This window comes from Nannobrachium achirus (assembly GCF_963921795.1).
Source record: "Nannobrachium achirus genome assembly, chromosome: 18".
NCBI lineage: Eukaryota > Metazoa > Chordata > Actinopteri > Myctophiformes > Myctophidae > Nannobrachium > Nannobrachium achirus.
Window position 1 is genome coordinate 40,546,621 of NC_137825.1, and position 15,852 is coordinate 40,562,472.

Below are 15,852 nucleotides of genomic sequence, written 5' to 3' on the forward strand. Positions count from 1 at the left end.
AACATTAACCCCAGTTTGTTTGTAAATATGTGGGACACAAGTGCAACAATTTGCTTTGGCTATCATTTATTACTTGTGAGGACATGGGACCTATACTGAGCAAAATGGAAGATTAGAGTTAAGCACCAAGAACAAATTTTGACAGCTTATATTGATTCTCAGACCTCTACCCTTAACCACAATCCTCATAGCTCCTTGCTTATTCTTAACTTCAACCTGAACTAATGCCCTACTTGATCATACTATAGTGTCACACTAAAGTCTCAAAAGAGGCAGATGTACAAACTCGAAATGCGAAGCGACGTGTGTTGAGCTTGTAGATCTGCTACTTTTGCTTGCTTTTTATTTTAATCCTGAAAGTAACGGTTTTGAACAGAGACGCTATTCCCTTCTAATCACCTTGTAATGATCCCACAAATGATGTACTAGAGTCAACAAAAAAAAAACAATGGCATCGTTAATACATCAATGTTTCAGTTTGATTTGCTACTAACCTATAATTAAACGTCCCACTATACTATACTATACATACATACACCTATCGCCAACCTATTGTTAAATTCTGCTTTGTTGTTGATTGCAATCCTATGGTCCCTTGCTATCTAAGAAGGTGCATAATTAGCACATAGAGTGTGTCTCTCAGAATACCTGAAGATGCAATCCCCACCTCCGCTTGGCAATTTGTCTCACTCACGTCTCTATCACCTCTTCAGAGTTGAGGAGATAAAGAAAAAAATAAAAGAGCCAGAGGGAGACTACTTCTTATCACTGATGACAGAGGGGGTGGGAAGTGTTACCTTCATGTGGGATTTCCAGAACAAGAGCTTGGTGTTATCTTCAAGCTGTTGCTGCTGTAGTTTGTTTGCCTACACTCAACCAGCTGCATGGGCAACCAACCACTTGATTATTATCAGATCCTAAAAATCACAATGTACAGTAGCTTGTGAATCTTATGGTGGTGGCTACAAAGTCTACAAGTTTGATATTGTGGCCTTTTTATTGTAATGTAGTTGCAGATAGAATAGTATATACTATATCTGCTGCTGAATCGCTAGACTGGGATCTGATTCCGTTCTGGTTGGAGTGATTTAGGATTCCACTGATAAAAATGGACTGGTAATTAGTTATGCAATCCCACATTTATTGACTAGTTACATGTTTTATGTACTAGTGTAGTTTCAAGGAAGAGTCTGGAAGACCCACACATTCAGTAGGCCTACATTGAAATAAACTGACATTGCAATGCAATGACATATTCTAGGTCCAACTTCATGCATGGCAATTTAACAGTTGAAGGCTGCCCTGTTTCTCAATGTTACATAAACATCCATCCGCTCCACCTTGCCGTTACCAAGGCGCTTTGGCTGCTGATGAGAATTAATTCCCCGCACGTGATTGGCCCCGAGGTCGGTCGGGCGCGTGCTCACGTCTGTGACTGAGATTGCCCGCGCACTACGACGAGCGAGGTGCACACACTCGCGCGCACTGCTTTTGCTTACTCGGCGGCTACTCATAATTTGGTGCCCAATCGAATTGTGTGACTCTAGAGGTCGCTCTTTGGAAAGATTTCTCCCCCGTGTAGTGGTGTGTGACCTGACTGTAGCATTAAGCCCACAGCAGCAACAACAACACACCCGCTACACGCCAGACACACAAAGCAACCCAACCCTGCTCAGGTGGACATATAGGCCTATATTACAAAACCCTCACACTGTAAAACATTAGTGCCTCGGGTCGACGTTATTGAGTTCATTCCTATGAAGAAAGAGCATGCACGGTGCAGCGATATTGTCTCTTTAGGCTACAGCTAGTCACAACATTCGATAGGTCCGTCGGTGTAGTCACAAATCACAATATTCGATAGGTGGGTGTAACACGCTCCTCCGTTCCACTCCAGAGGATGTGAGAGCCAGGCAGACAGGCTGTGTCAGTGTCTCTCTCTGTCTGTGTGTGTGTCGTTGAGGAGATTTTATCACACCTGACACACATTTTAGTTTCTCTTTGCTCTCTCCAATGAACAAACAACAGATTCCTTCGACCGGCAGCTGACAAACTAAAAGAAGAGTGTCATTATAACTGAGATATCCTGGGATATCGGGGGCTTCGCTGTTTGGGCGGAGGGAGATAGGATAAGGTAAGGATAAACATGGGAAAGAATGAACGCGCCAGTGATTGATTGACGATGTAAACAATGCTTAATAACGCAATGAAGTGGTGAAATAATAATAATAATGGCACGAATCAAAACTGAATCCACGGTAAGCAGCGTGGTCGGAGCCGGAGGAGCTATCCATGGTTCTGAACAAGACTATTATCGTAAAACACTGTGTTTCGTTACACTGTTGCCCTTCTACAGCTGTGCTTTTCAACCTTTTTTCCTACCAAGGTCCATTATTTATTGGCCAGTTGAGCCACGGACCACCATTTGATGAGATGTAGCCTCAGACCCAAGACCTAGAATATTTTGTTAACGTTGGATAGGATTTTGTTCACAATTCCATGCTGCATTGATATGGTATAGGAGAGACAACACAACAGGCAAACGTTGATCTAAATAACAATTCTTCTACATTCTGTAATTGTGTAGACTTCTTGTAAATTAAATGATGCAGATGTTTAATCATAATTTGAGTCTTGAGAGCGTAAAATGAAACCAAATGGACCCGTAAGGAATCAAGAGTTATAGATCTACAAGGGTCCATTTGGTTACCAACTCTCCATCATTTAGCTGGGGACCCCTTGGAACCCCCTCAATGACCACTGGTTGAAAACCACTGTGTTACACTGTTGCCCTTCTACAGAGACAACAGCAGCTAGGCCAGTGGTTCTCAAAGAGGATTCCAGGGACTCTCTGGGTTCATTTATGCGGGTCTAAATTGACCCTTACAAGTCTGTAACTCTGACAGTGTACACATGGAACCAAATGAACCCTAACGGGTCCTTTTGGTTCCAATTTGTACACTGTCAGAGTTAAGGGGAGACCATGAAATTTGAACGTTTGAGAAACACTGAGCTAGGCCTGGAATGGATAGATAGGCTGCCTGTAAGGGTGGTCGGCTTGGGTTGACATTATTATGGTTGGGGTCTGGTATAGCCACACAATATCTGTTGTTTTTAACGTGTTTCATGTGTAACAGAGGAGACTCATGTTGTTGTTCTGAGCATTTCTTACTTTCATGAGTTCATGATGTGGTCCAGTTCACGTCTCCCTGGACAGTGTGTGTCATTAATGTTACACCACCATTTTCTTCTTTTACCCAAATATCCCAGTTCTGGTGTCATGCTGTTGACAAGTCACTGTTTCAAATACATTTTGGGTAAACCAAAATCTGGTTCACATGCAGCCCTTACTAATATCAAAAAGTGCACAGCACACGTCTCCTTATGAGGTGCCAGCCAACAGAACAAACACTAGTATTGCTGCACACCCATAGCTGCCGATGCAAATATTTATTAGGACACAGAAAGAAGGCAACCAAGGTTACGGACAGACAAGCTGCCTTCTTCAAGGTTATATTTTCCCTTAACATAATAAACCACAAAGCATTTGATTTAGTGACTCCCTTAATCCAACCTTAACCATCATACTTGAGAGACCAACCTTTGCTTTGTTGCCCTTTTTTAGGCTGTTAAAAAGTCAATAGCTGTCCCCACTATTTAGTACTTCCTCTCCAATCATTATCTAACTAACTAACCACAGTGCTTCTCCCAGCTGTGTCACAGCTGTGCCACATGACCAATAGCAATTCTGTTCTCTTCCTTCCGTGTGTGTGTGTGTGTGTGTGTGTGTGTGTGTGTGTGTGTGTGTGTGTGTGTGTGTGTGTGTGTGTGTGTGTGTGTGTGTGTGTGTGTGTGTGTGTGTGTGTGTGTGTGTGTGTGTGTGTGTGTGTGTGTGTGCGCGCGTGTGTGTGTGCGCACCTACAGTACATATCTACCAGCATGTCAGCAGTTTTCAATGTTAGTGACTGTCCAGCAGCAAACCATGATCCATAAGAACTGGCATAATAGTAGTAACAGTAATGATGATCCCTCTCTTTCTGCGTGTGCGTTTTGTAGGAGTGGATTAAGCCTCAGTTATACTTAGTTGCACACAGGTGTTGCTTGCCTTAAATAGCACAACGCATCACATTCGTGGCACGTCGAGCGCTTGTAGATCTGCTATTTTACTGAGCACCGGCACGCAAACCAAGTATAAATCAGGCTGTAGTGTGTTTGCAGCAGTAGACCAGCAGCAGTAGTAATGTCTGTCTCTCTCTCCCTCTCTCTCTCTGTTTGTAGGAGTGTGGTTGTCTGGTCCTAGCGGTAGATCATGGCCCAGACCATCAGCAGCGGCAGCAGTAATGGGGTGGTAGATGAGTCACCTAACATGCTGGTCTACAGAAAGGTAAGAAACACTCAACAGCCTGTTTGTCTGTCTGCAGGGGTGTCGCACCAAATTCTGGGCCCTGGGTACAAGGATTGACTGTGACATGAATGTTCTTCATAGGGGGAGCGGGTTTAACCCATTTAGACAGGGAACGCATTATTTTGTGCTTTAACTATTGAAAAATAGCAGATATACAAGCTCACAGCTGTGCCGCGCTGCGAGCTTGCAGATCTGCTATTTTTGATTTTTTTTTTATGTGAAGGACCCCCAAAATGATATGTATTTGGCCACGGACCCCCATCTCAAAATATTTAGTTCCAGGGATCCCCTCAGTAGAAAAATTTGAGTTACAAATGTTCGCTTAAAAAATACACATATTCAAAGATTTGCACCCATTTTCATGACTTTAAAAAAATAGCAGATCTACAAGCTACATAGGTGAGTGCCACGCTGTGAGCTTGTATATCTGCTATTTTTCAATAGCTAAATTATAACATACTAGTGCCCCTCCACCTTGGGCCCTAGTAACTCAGTCCCACTTTTCCCCCCCTTGTGACGCCCCTGTTTGTCTGTCTGTCTGTCTGTCTGTATGTGTGCTTCCAAAGTCAGATTGTCATCTCAATTTAAAAACAACACATGACAACACAGGGGATTCATGGTGTTCTATTAGGATAACCATCACATTACCACTTGCGTCCTCCTATTTCATGTATGTGGCCGGTGTCCCCCAGGGCTCTATACTTGGTCCCCTCCCCCTTTTCCCCCTCTACGTCAAACGTCTTTGACGAAAATGGTTGATCTACAAGAACACAGCACTTTGCATTGCGATGCATTGTGAGATTGTAGATCTGCTATTTTCACGGAATGTTCACCCCCAGAATAGGGATGCTAGGGGTTGGTTAGTCACAAGCAGTAGGTTTTATAATCAATAGATGGCAATTATGACAAAGGTCTGTAGGCTACATACAGCCTACAGGCCTACAGGCAGACTCTACTTACCTGTGACATGTACAAAATATTGTAGGCATATCTGTTATCTACATGTGTAGAAAATTAATCATGATCATTGGAACAAGTTACATGAAATGATACAAATGCAGTGTTGCCAACCGTGCAAATAAACCTTGCAAATTCCTGAAGGTTATTCTGGACATTGATTGGTTTTAAGTGACAAGGGAGGGTTTAGGATTGATTGCAACCCCCTCTCCTGATTTTAAATGCTATTGTGGAGGGTCAAGTAAGAGCAAAATGGCTGCTATGTGAATATGGTCAATAGCTGATGTAACTGAGTAGCTGGCTGTTAAGGTAGCGTGACGGCTAATGAAGCTGCAGTTAATGCAATAGAGCAAGATAACTGTAGCCAGTGAATGGGCAATACTGAAGGATGTAGTGGACGTCTGGATGGGGGGAGTGCTTCAAAGAACACTTATAGCCCACATTATCACACCTAGATGATTTTTCAGTATTTTTAGCTTCTTTTTTTTACAAGAAAGTGTAGACAGAGGAAACCTAAGACAGAGAGGGAGGGGGAACAAACAAAAACCTAAATTGCAATATCAATATCACAGCTGCTACGATGATTGCATAGAGGGGGTCTATGTATAGGCTATAAACAAGGTATTCTATTGCTTTGGGTAATATTTGAGCCATAAATCAAGTATGGTTTATTAAAAAAAACATTGTTGCATGTTTAGCCATTTGACCCCCTTAAAGATAAAATGTTATGGCAATTCTGTTTTATTTTAGTGGAGAGAGATGAAAGAAAGGAAGAGGAGAGGATGTCATGGTCATGTATCACAGGTCCTGACCTGGATTCTATGTCAGGATGTTGCTATTATGAAGTCAGGGTGCACCAAATGTACTTTATTTATGTATACTATATTTATTTAGATGTCTAAGTAGATGCAGAGCTGACTGCTCTAAAAGATACAGGAAATACATATGCCTGTATATGACATGTTCTCAATAGGTCCCGTCAATAGGTATAAGACAGGTTTATATTGATAAGCATTAAGTGATATTATTGTAAATTAGTGATTTTCTGTAAGTCAGCTTTTCTTGGATCTTTGTCAGTCTTCCCCAATCCACCCTGCCATATGTTTCTTGGTTCTTTGTGTGACTAAAACTTTGGCATGCTTGCTCACTTGCTGAACTGTCCAAGGTCCTGAGATAAATACTTTCTTTCTGAAAAGGTTTTGTTTATCATTGTTTAAGATCAGCGCCTGCTATGCTTGTGTTTTTCTTCATTGTCATTATAGCTCATGATTCTGATGCCGCTATTATTAAGGCTTCCCAACACTGATATTAATAAGAACAACATTAATTATTACAATTTCATGCAGAAATTGACTTTCTAAATGGCACCATGATGAAGAAACTGGTACATTTGCAAATACAACTAGTTGTGGATTTGAATTTGGGAATTTGGGCCATTATTATTTGGCAGGTTACATGGTAAACACAGATTAAGTGTGATGTTGATTAGGTGATGCTTGAACATGTCTAAGTCTGTGACTTTTCATGTATTCAAAAGTTTATTTTGAACACTAACATAATGTAAATTTGTCATATTGGTAATGTAGAATATGTAGATATGTAAAACCAGGGGTGCAGCTAGAATCTTGGTCGAAGTGTCCTTGAGCAAGATACTGAACCCCTAATTGCACCCAATGAGGAGGTTCGTGCCTTGCATTGTTTCCTCCACCAGCTGCGTATGAATGTGTGTGAATGGGTGAATGTAATGCACAATCATTGTAAAGTGCCTTGGATAAAGGCACTATATAAAAGCACCATTTACAATTTTAGTTAACATTTAAAGAAACACAGCAGATCTGCAGTGTTCTTTAAATGGTAACTAAAATTGCCCTCCTAGCATGTCATTTGTAGCTTTGAAACACCCTTTGGGTTATAGGAATGATGTCCACAGCTCTTTGCAAGTTGTTTTTTACTGGGGACAAGCAACAACATGCTACACAGTGCACCTTTAAAACATTTTGGACACAAGGAACTGGATGAAGGGGAAAAAAAGGGATTAGATTGCCATCGCCAAGCTTAGCCTGGTAGTGTTGTTGGAGTATTCCTGGGCCCCTGCTTAGGTCTCAGCCTTCTGAATCATTCAGGGACCCTCCACCACCAGCACCACCCCCTTCCCTGTGTACAGCATATAAATAAACAACTTTGTTTTTAAGTAGTCCGGAAGATTCCGCTCATTAGCCGACCGTGATGGGAAAAGATGGTCGAAGTGAGAAAGCAAGACAGAGAGAAGAGAAGAGGTGCTAAAAGGGAAGAGCTAAAAGGGACGAGGCTGTGTGTGTGTGTGTGTGTGTGTGTGTGTGTGTGTGTGTGTGTGTGTGTGTGTGTGTGTGTGTGTGTGTGTGTGTGTGTGTGTGTGTGTGTGTGTGTGTGTGTGTGTGTGTGTGTGTGTGTGTGTGTGTGTGTGTGTGTGTGTGTGTGTGTGTGTGTGTGTGTGTGTGCGTGCGTGCGTGCGACGTAGGTAGGCAGAGAATGTGTTGCAGGTTAATAGGTCTCACAGGAGTCTTTTATGTTCTTGTGAGAGAGAGAGATAGCCTGATATCCCTCTGCCTGATCTCAACTTCACCCTAATTAAAAGAGCACACACACACGCACGCACGCACACACACACACACACACACACACACACACACACACACACACACACACACACACACACACACACACACACACACACACACACACACCATCACCAGAATACAATAATAATAACAGCAGTATTATTGTACTGCAGGACACGTGACTGTGTGAAGTGAGTGATGTGTACGTGTGTGTTCGTACAGTATGTGTAAGCGTGCGTGTGTCTGTGAGGGGGATATCGGTCTTCCTCTCCGGTATCTATTGATTAACATTACTAACTTAACAAGTCTATCGACAAGTATTCCAGAGTAGTCATGTCACACACCACAAGAAAAAGAAAAACGACAAAAGCATGCTAGAGAACAGAAAAATGGAAGAGAGGGAGACAGAGCCTCTTTCACCCACACAAAAAAAAAACCTGGCCAATGCTGGGAACCGAAACCTGAACATGCTGTTCAATCAATGTCAGCACAATAACCCTGGCAGTGCCCAGGCAAGCTGATAATGTGGTGCGAGCTGCTTCTGCCTGTCTTATCTCTGTCTATCTATCTATAAATTCCACACATACTGTATCTGTGTATCTGTCTGTCTCTCGGGATACCAAAGTATGTAGATGGCTGACGTCATAGACTGGCCTCCCAAGTATTCTGATAGCGGTTTGTGCGCCGGTGCTGCTGGCGAATTATGTCCGTTGCACTGGGAATGACACGTACAGTGTAACGCACTCGCACTTCAAAGACCACGTCCCTCTAAAACAGTGGTTCTCAACCTTTTCAGGCCGTGACCCCCAAAATAATCATATTTTAACTGGGGACCCTCCCACCCTACGAGCACTAAGAGTTGAGGAGTTACATTTTGTATAACACGGTTCTATTGTGAAAATAGCAGATCTTCATGTAGATCGGCTCAGTTGTGAGCATGTAGATCGGCTCAATTTCTGCCTCTAATATTTGACATTTTGGCCAATGTTTAGTTTCTTATTTTAGAGGTATTGAAAAGTCCTTAAATTGTCCCTTTAGAAATGTGCAGATACCCTCTATACACTTAAACCTTATGTTAGTTTGTTTACTGTTGAGTGAGAAAACAATTTTTCACATTAAGCTAATCATCTGGGGACCTCCCAAAATAATTTGGGGATAAGCTGGGGGTCCCGACCCACAGCTTGAGAACCATTGCTCTAAAAACCCCGGAGTAAGAAATAGAGAAAGAACGCTGTCGGTACCGCAACCTATACACAAGACTCATAATTGGGAGCAGAAGCGGCATAAAACGACAACAAAATGGTGTTTTTAAACGGCTGATGGGAGCCCTCTCTCTATCCCCCCCCCCCCCCCCCCCCCGTCCCCATCTGCCCTCTATTCATCAGCTGTTCTACCATTCCATTAGATTCCTCACTCTCTGGCTCTCAGCCAAGCTCTCCCCTCTCCTGCTTCTTATATTCGCTTCTCTCCTTTTGTCTGGGCTCTCCTCTTTACTCTATGGCAGGGGTCTTCAACGTTTTCAGGCCAAGGACCCCTTAGTTGAGAGAGAGATGAAGCAGGGATCCCCACAACCTTTTCGTTTGACAGCAATATCATCAGTGTATTTTGGATTCATGTCAATTTGTATTTTCAGATATTTAACCACTTGAGCCGTCATTACCTAATAAACTTGACCTTTTACTCTGTACTTGGTCTTCTCTTTCCCCCCTCTACACCAAACCTCTTTGCCGAAAATAGCCGATCTACAAGCTCACAACGCCTCGCAGTGCGAGGTGTTGTGAGCTTGTAGATCTGCTATTTTTGGCTACCGTTCTCAGAATATGGACACTAGGGTTCAAGTTGTTAACAAAAAAGGATTGGAAGATTTGGAGGACCCCCTGTGATAACTCTGAGGAACCCCTAGGGGCCCCGGACCCCCTGTTGAAGACCCTTGCTCTATGGCACTCTTATTGCATTGCATCTCTCCGACCCCCCCTCCCCTCCCCTCCCCTGACCTATTCTGTGGTCCACACTTTGATGTGCTTTTTGTTTCGTTTTTTGTTCATTGTGCAGGCCAGTGGCTTTGTAGATGCAGATACAGAATGAAACTGGCAGCTGATGGACAATGGTATTCAAACCAGACAGTTGAAGTGTTCCCACTGGCTAGTTACACACATACAAAATCACATCAGTCACATATCATTGATTGATTGATTGATTGATTGATTGATTGATTGATTGATTGAATACATTAATTAGCAGTGGTGAACAAATTGCTCAACCCCAGTACTTGAGTCAAAATACAGATAATCCTGGTCAAATATTACTGCAATGTACACTTTATTTTTCAGTAGTGGAAATATAGCCTAGAATCTATTTCATCTTTTTCCTGTTTGCATCAGTCACTCTCTCTCTGCATCTCCCTCCTACGCACGCAAACACGCACGCACGCACGCACACGCACACACACACACACACACACACACACACACACACACACACACACACACACACACACACACACACACACACACACACACACACACACACACACTCACTCACACATAGGTGTAATGCCCTATGTGACACAGGTCATTATTGCTCTCGCAGGGTTAACTGCTTGATCTCTGTGAAGGCCCACGATAATCAATGAGCCCAAAGGCCTGGAATAATGCATCACACAGATGACCGTCTGTGGCAGCTTCCTCCCATTTATTTATCTCCATCAATACCTGAATAATTGAATGGTCGGGAAAGGAGCTAATAGTGAAACCAATCGAATGGCTGATGTCACAGGGCTGGTCGGGTGCATTAATCAACGGCAACGTCTCTGTGAACTTCATATCACTTTTGAACACTGGTGCAGAGAGACTCGCAGAGAAACGTGATCTGGGGAGAGGCTGATCCCTTGGCTGGACTCCCACGCAGCACATGCATGCAGCCATTGTTCCCTAACCAGTGAAAAATAGCAGATATACAAGCTCACAGCGCGGCACTCGGTGCCGCGCTGCGAGCTTGTAGATCTGCTATTTTTGAAAAAGTCGTGAAAATGTGTGCAAATCTTTGAATATATGTATTTCCAAAGCGAACGTTTGCAACTCAAATTTTGCTTCTCAGGGGTCCCTGGAACTAAATATTTTGAGATGGGGGTCCGTGGTCAAATACATATCAGTTTGGGGGTCCTTCACGTGAAAAGGTTTGAGAACCACTGACATAGTAGTCTCTCAAGAACAGACTAACTGAGCTCCAGTTAAGTGAAAAGGACCTTTTCTTTGACGATGGCTGGCCAGATTGCTGACATAGTTTTTTTCCAAAAATCTTAGAAGGATTCAAAAGACACTTATAGAATCGGGTCAAAATTCTAATTTTCACGATTTTTCAAAAATAGCAGATCTACAAGCTCGCAGCGCGGCACTCGGTGCCGCGCTGTGAGCTTGTATATCTGCTATTTTTCAATAGTTAAAGCATAAAATATTGCGTCATAATGTGTTCAGGCCTAAATGGGTTGTATGCTGGCGGACCGCCGCCCGGCCATTATGAATCGGATAACCATAAACAAACGCGATACGTGCATATATGAAGGCCCGTCACTCAGGCATCACATAACCATAAACAAATCTCCATATATTGGTATAAAAGGGACACAGATAGATGGGTACAATGGGCACTCTGACAAGGCCCTAGTCACTATGACTCAGACGTTTTGGTGGGATTCGTTGATGTAGGTGAACTCTAGATGCGATATATACAGTATAGAGTATACACTCACACACACGCACACGCGCACGCGCGCGCACACACACACACACTTTTCTGTTATTCAATTAGCGAAAAAGTCATCAACAGAATAATCGATATTTGCAGCCTTTTCACAGAGAGAAGGTGTAACTAATGCTTGCTGCAAACCCTCGCCATTGGTAATCACATTAATGAATGGAACAGTGTGGCTGATGGGAAATGGTGGCTATATGTGGCATGAAGATAGCTCTTATCAGCCTCTGTAGTACAGATGACATTGGATTCATTTTCAGTAAATCATCAGCAAATCAGTCACAGATGTCTGTGTTGTTCTTCTCCATCCTCATTCATCTTTCAATCTCACCTTTGCTTCTACAACCCTTCATTCTCTCTAATGATTTCTACTTCGCTGCCGGCTGATTGTCATAGATTAGAATTCAAGCACACATGCACGCACAGACGCATGCACGCACACCCGTGCACACACACACGCACGCATGCACGTGCGCGCGCACACACGCACGCACACGCACACGCACGCACACGCACACACACACACACACACACACACACATTGTGAGTGTAGTGTCTGTCAGACATTGTCAATATCCTCTTCTCTAATTGGGTTCCATATCCTCAAGTCAAACAACTCAAAGTAATGACCAGGGGGTGGTATTAGCCTTTAATGGGGTAGTTGATTCATCCCATACTGTCAACAGACAGACAGACTGAATCGCACTTACCCAACACAGCTCTTTTCTCTCATCTTGTATCCTCCCAATCATCACGATGAAGGCTATTCTATTCTACAATGATGATGATGATATTACCTGAGTTCAACAATTCACGCCATTGTGTATGTGAGTCACCAGATTACGTCCTATTCCAATGTAAATTGGACTGAAGAAGGCACAGAGTGGTCAATCAGGTAACACTGATCTGGCCAGGAGGACTACCAGGACATACAGTAGGACCACCAGCTTCGACTGCTCTCTTCGCATTCAATCGGACTTTTTCACCATTTATCCACGGGGTATCCACGGGGTATCCTGTTTCCGTGCACTTTGATGTACGCATGCGCCGATATCTGTTGCCTCGAATATTATATTCCCCTCACAGGAATCGAACCCAAGCCGTGGGTTTGTTGCATCCGTGCTCTACTGACTGAGCTAATGAACGGATGATGTGACTCCTTTTTTGTGCATTTATCTTTGACGTGGATAGTGCTGGAGACGTGCAGTGGGGTAGACGTGGATAGTGAGGGACTGAATATTTACTATTCTGTCCATAACGGCACATATCTCGGTAACGCGGCTGAGTGGGATTGGGCGCCGTTCCCACCGCTTGCCTCGGTGGCGACTCACGGGGGTCATCGGCGCCCAATACCGCGCCGCTCCGTCGGGGTCTGTGGCGTGGAGCGTTACACCGGGGAACAGAGAATCCATGGCATCTAGTTCGATGCTGGAATTCAGCTCAGTTTTTGTTATTGTGTACCTTGGGGAGTCTCATCAACAGTCAGGGCGGTATGGATGGGGATGTGAAAGCGAGGATAGGCAAGGCGAGGACAGCATTTCTACTGCTCAAGAACATCTGGCGCTTTACTGAGAGATACAGCAAACAACATAAATCGGAAATCCTCAACTCAAACGTAAAATCAGTCGTGCTTTATGGGGCGTGGAGACATGGAGAATGACAAAGACCACAATCAATATGTCTGTGTGAGGCAGATTGATGTACCAGTACACCCCCTGGACACTGCTACTGTAGTATGTCTCAGCGACTTAGATAGATAGACAGATAGATAAATAAAACAGTCAACGCTCATAAGTGTACAGTAATAGCAATACTTAAAAAGCAAATAGCTATACTTAAAGCACAACTTATCAATACAGTGCCAAACAAAATGTGTCCATACCAGTCAATGCTAGTCAGTGCTCCAACCCTTGATGCTGAGTGCCAAGCAAGGAGGTATTGGGTACCATTTTGTAGTCTTTGTAATTGAACTGCAAGCAACAGCCCAATCTCAGGGTGGACACTAACCCCAAGGCGACTGAGCTGGTTGGTTCCCACTAATAGGCTGGTTGCCTATTTAAAGCCTACATGGGCATCATGAAATCAGTGCAGATGATTGTCTGAGGACCATTTATTTCCACCATATACCTTGTTTCACACTATAAATACATTTATTTTTGCCTCAATGTTTTGCTTCTGGACTGCTGTGTTAGAGACAGACTGAGAGACACTGACAGGCACACGCGAAGAATCAAACGGGTAAAATATATTCCCCCCGAAGCAAGTATTTCTGTTGTTTGGCAGAATAGCCTGTTGATCTTCTTTGTGTGTGTATGTACAGTGTGTGTGTGTGTGTGTGCGTTTGTGTGTGTGTGTGTGTGTGTGTGTGTGTGTGTGTGTGTGTGTGTGTGTGTGTGTGTGTGTGTGTGTGTGTGTGTGTGTGTGTGTGTGTGTGTGCGTGTGTGTCTGCGCGTGTGTGTGTGTGTGTGTGCGTCTGTGTGCATGCTAGAGAGAGAGACACAGAGAGAGAGAGAGAGAGAGAGAAGGAATATGAATGACCCTGGAGGCCACTAAAATGAGACAGCTTGCTGAGTCACATTCATACAGCATCGTATTCTGGGCTTTCTGCAGACCAGGGCACATATACTGTACTGTACAATGTACTTATGACGTTGGGTTCAAAACTGGTTCACTGCTATTGTCAAGACATTACTCCTTTCTTTCGCTTTTATTACTCTCCCTCCCTCCCTCTCTCTCTTTCTTTCTCTCTCCCATGATTAATTTCTCTCTCTACTTTAGGCTACCTGATGGCTGCATAATGCATCAAAATGCCAGAGCAATAACCCTGTGAAAAGACTTCTGTTGTGTTCTGCACTTTTGACCAAAAGTAGCAGGAACAGACTACAGTACATCTTAGCCTCGTTCCCAGCACTCTCTCATCTCTCATCTCTCAGAAAAGCCGTGGTCACATGCATAGAGTGTCCATGTCTATAGGGGTAGGACCTCTGTCGTATGTATTTCCCTTAGTTGGAATCTTTCTTTTTTGACCAATCATAACAGTCGTTTCATTAACTCACTTAGTGCCAAACGACTTTCAGATCAACTATCTCACTATGGACTTCCCTGCCAAGCGACTTTATTCTACTTTTATAAAAAAAATAAAAATTTGAACAATTATTTTTGGACCCCATTAAATCTAGTAAACATGATTGCATGTTCCACCCCCATACAACCCCATCTTTCATACAGGGCAGCCATCTTTGCTTACATAACATGTAAAACATAATGGCTATTTTCTCAAGAATGCCTGAACGGATTTCCAATCTGATTTTTTTGTTTGAAAGCTGTGAACAGCCTGCACAAACATGGTGCATGATCTGTGCATGGGCGTGCATGATCTGTGCACTATAAATTACATGGAAGTCTATGGAGACTTATGGCGGGGAGATCCCAAAGAAGGCATATTTAAATGGCAGTAAATGTGTTAACAGAGAATGCATTCACAGAGATTGCATGCTTGCATGTTGTGAGAGCCTCAGCGTAATTTCCTTACTTCCGTAGAATTCCAGTACTTGCATTGAGACACTCAACTGGCTAGGTCTTACGCAGCGCATATGTTTTTAGATGACAGTAATGAGGTTACCAACTATAGTAAATAAACAACATATTATTTACAATATAATCACAGCTTTGTTGTTGAATCACCCTTCAAGGAATGTTTGCCCAACATAAAATGTTTTAATAATGGCTATGATTTTTCAGAGATAAAGCTCTCTGAATAATAATAATAATAATAATAATACATTTTATTTATAATGCACTTTCCAATCAAAGATTCTCAAAATGCTAATTTGCAGAATGTAGCACAATGTCCCAGTTAACCCATTTAGCTATTGAAAAATAGCAGATATACAAGCTCACAGCGCGGCACCAAGTGCCGCGCTGCGAGCTTGTAGATCTGCTATTTTTGAAAAATCGTGAAATTAGATTTTTGACCCGATTACATAAGTGTCTTTTGAATCCTTCTAAGATTTTTTGAAAAAACGATGTTTGTATGTCAACAATCTGGCCAGCCATCATCAAAGAAAAGGTCCTTTTCATTTAACTGGAGCTCAGTTAGTCTGTTCTTAGAGACTACTATGTCAGTGGTTCTCAAACCTTTTC

At 43.0% G+C, this 15,852-nt stretch overlaps 1 protein-coding gene across 1 annotated transcript in view; it reads left to right on the forward strand.

Annotated features, from left to right (window-relative positions):
- Positions 1-4,278: 4,278 nt before the first annotated feature.
- LOC308303587 (regulator of G-protein signaling 7-like) overlaps positions 4,279-15,852 on the forward strand; it is a 97,412-nt gene continuing 85,838 nt past the window's right edge. Inside the window, exon 1 of the mRNA XM_080747999.1 lies at positions 4,279-4,384. Coding sequence (XP_080604125.1) covers positions 4,310-4,384 — 75 coding nt within the window. The 5' untranslated portion in view covers positions 4,279-4,309. The remainder of the gene's footprint in view (positions 4,385-15,852) is intronic.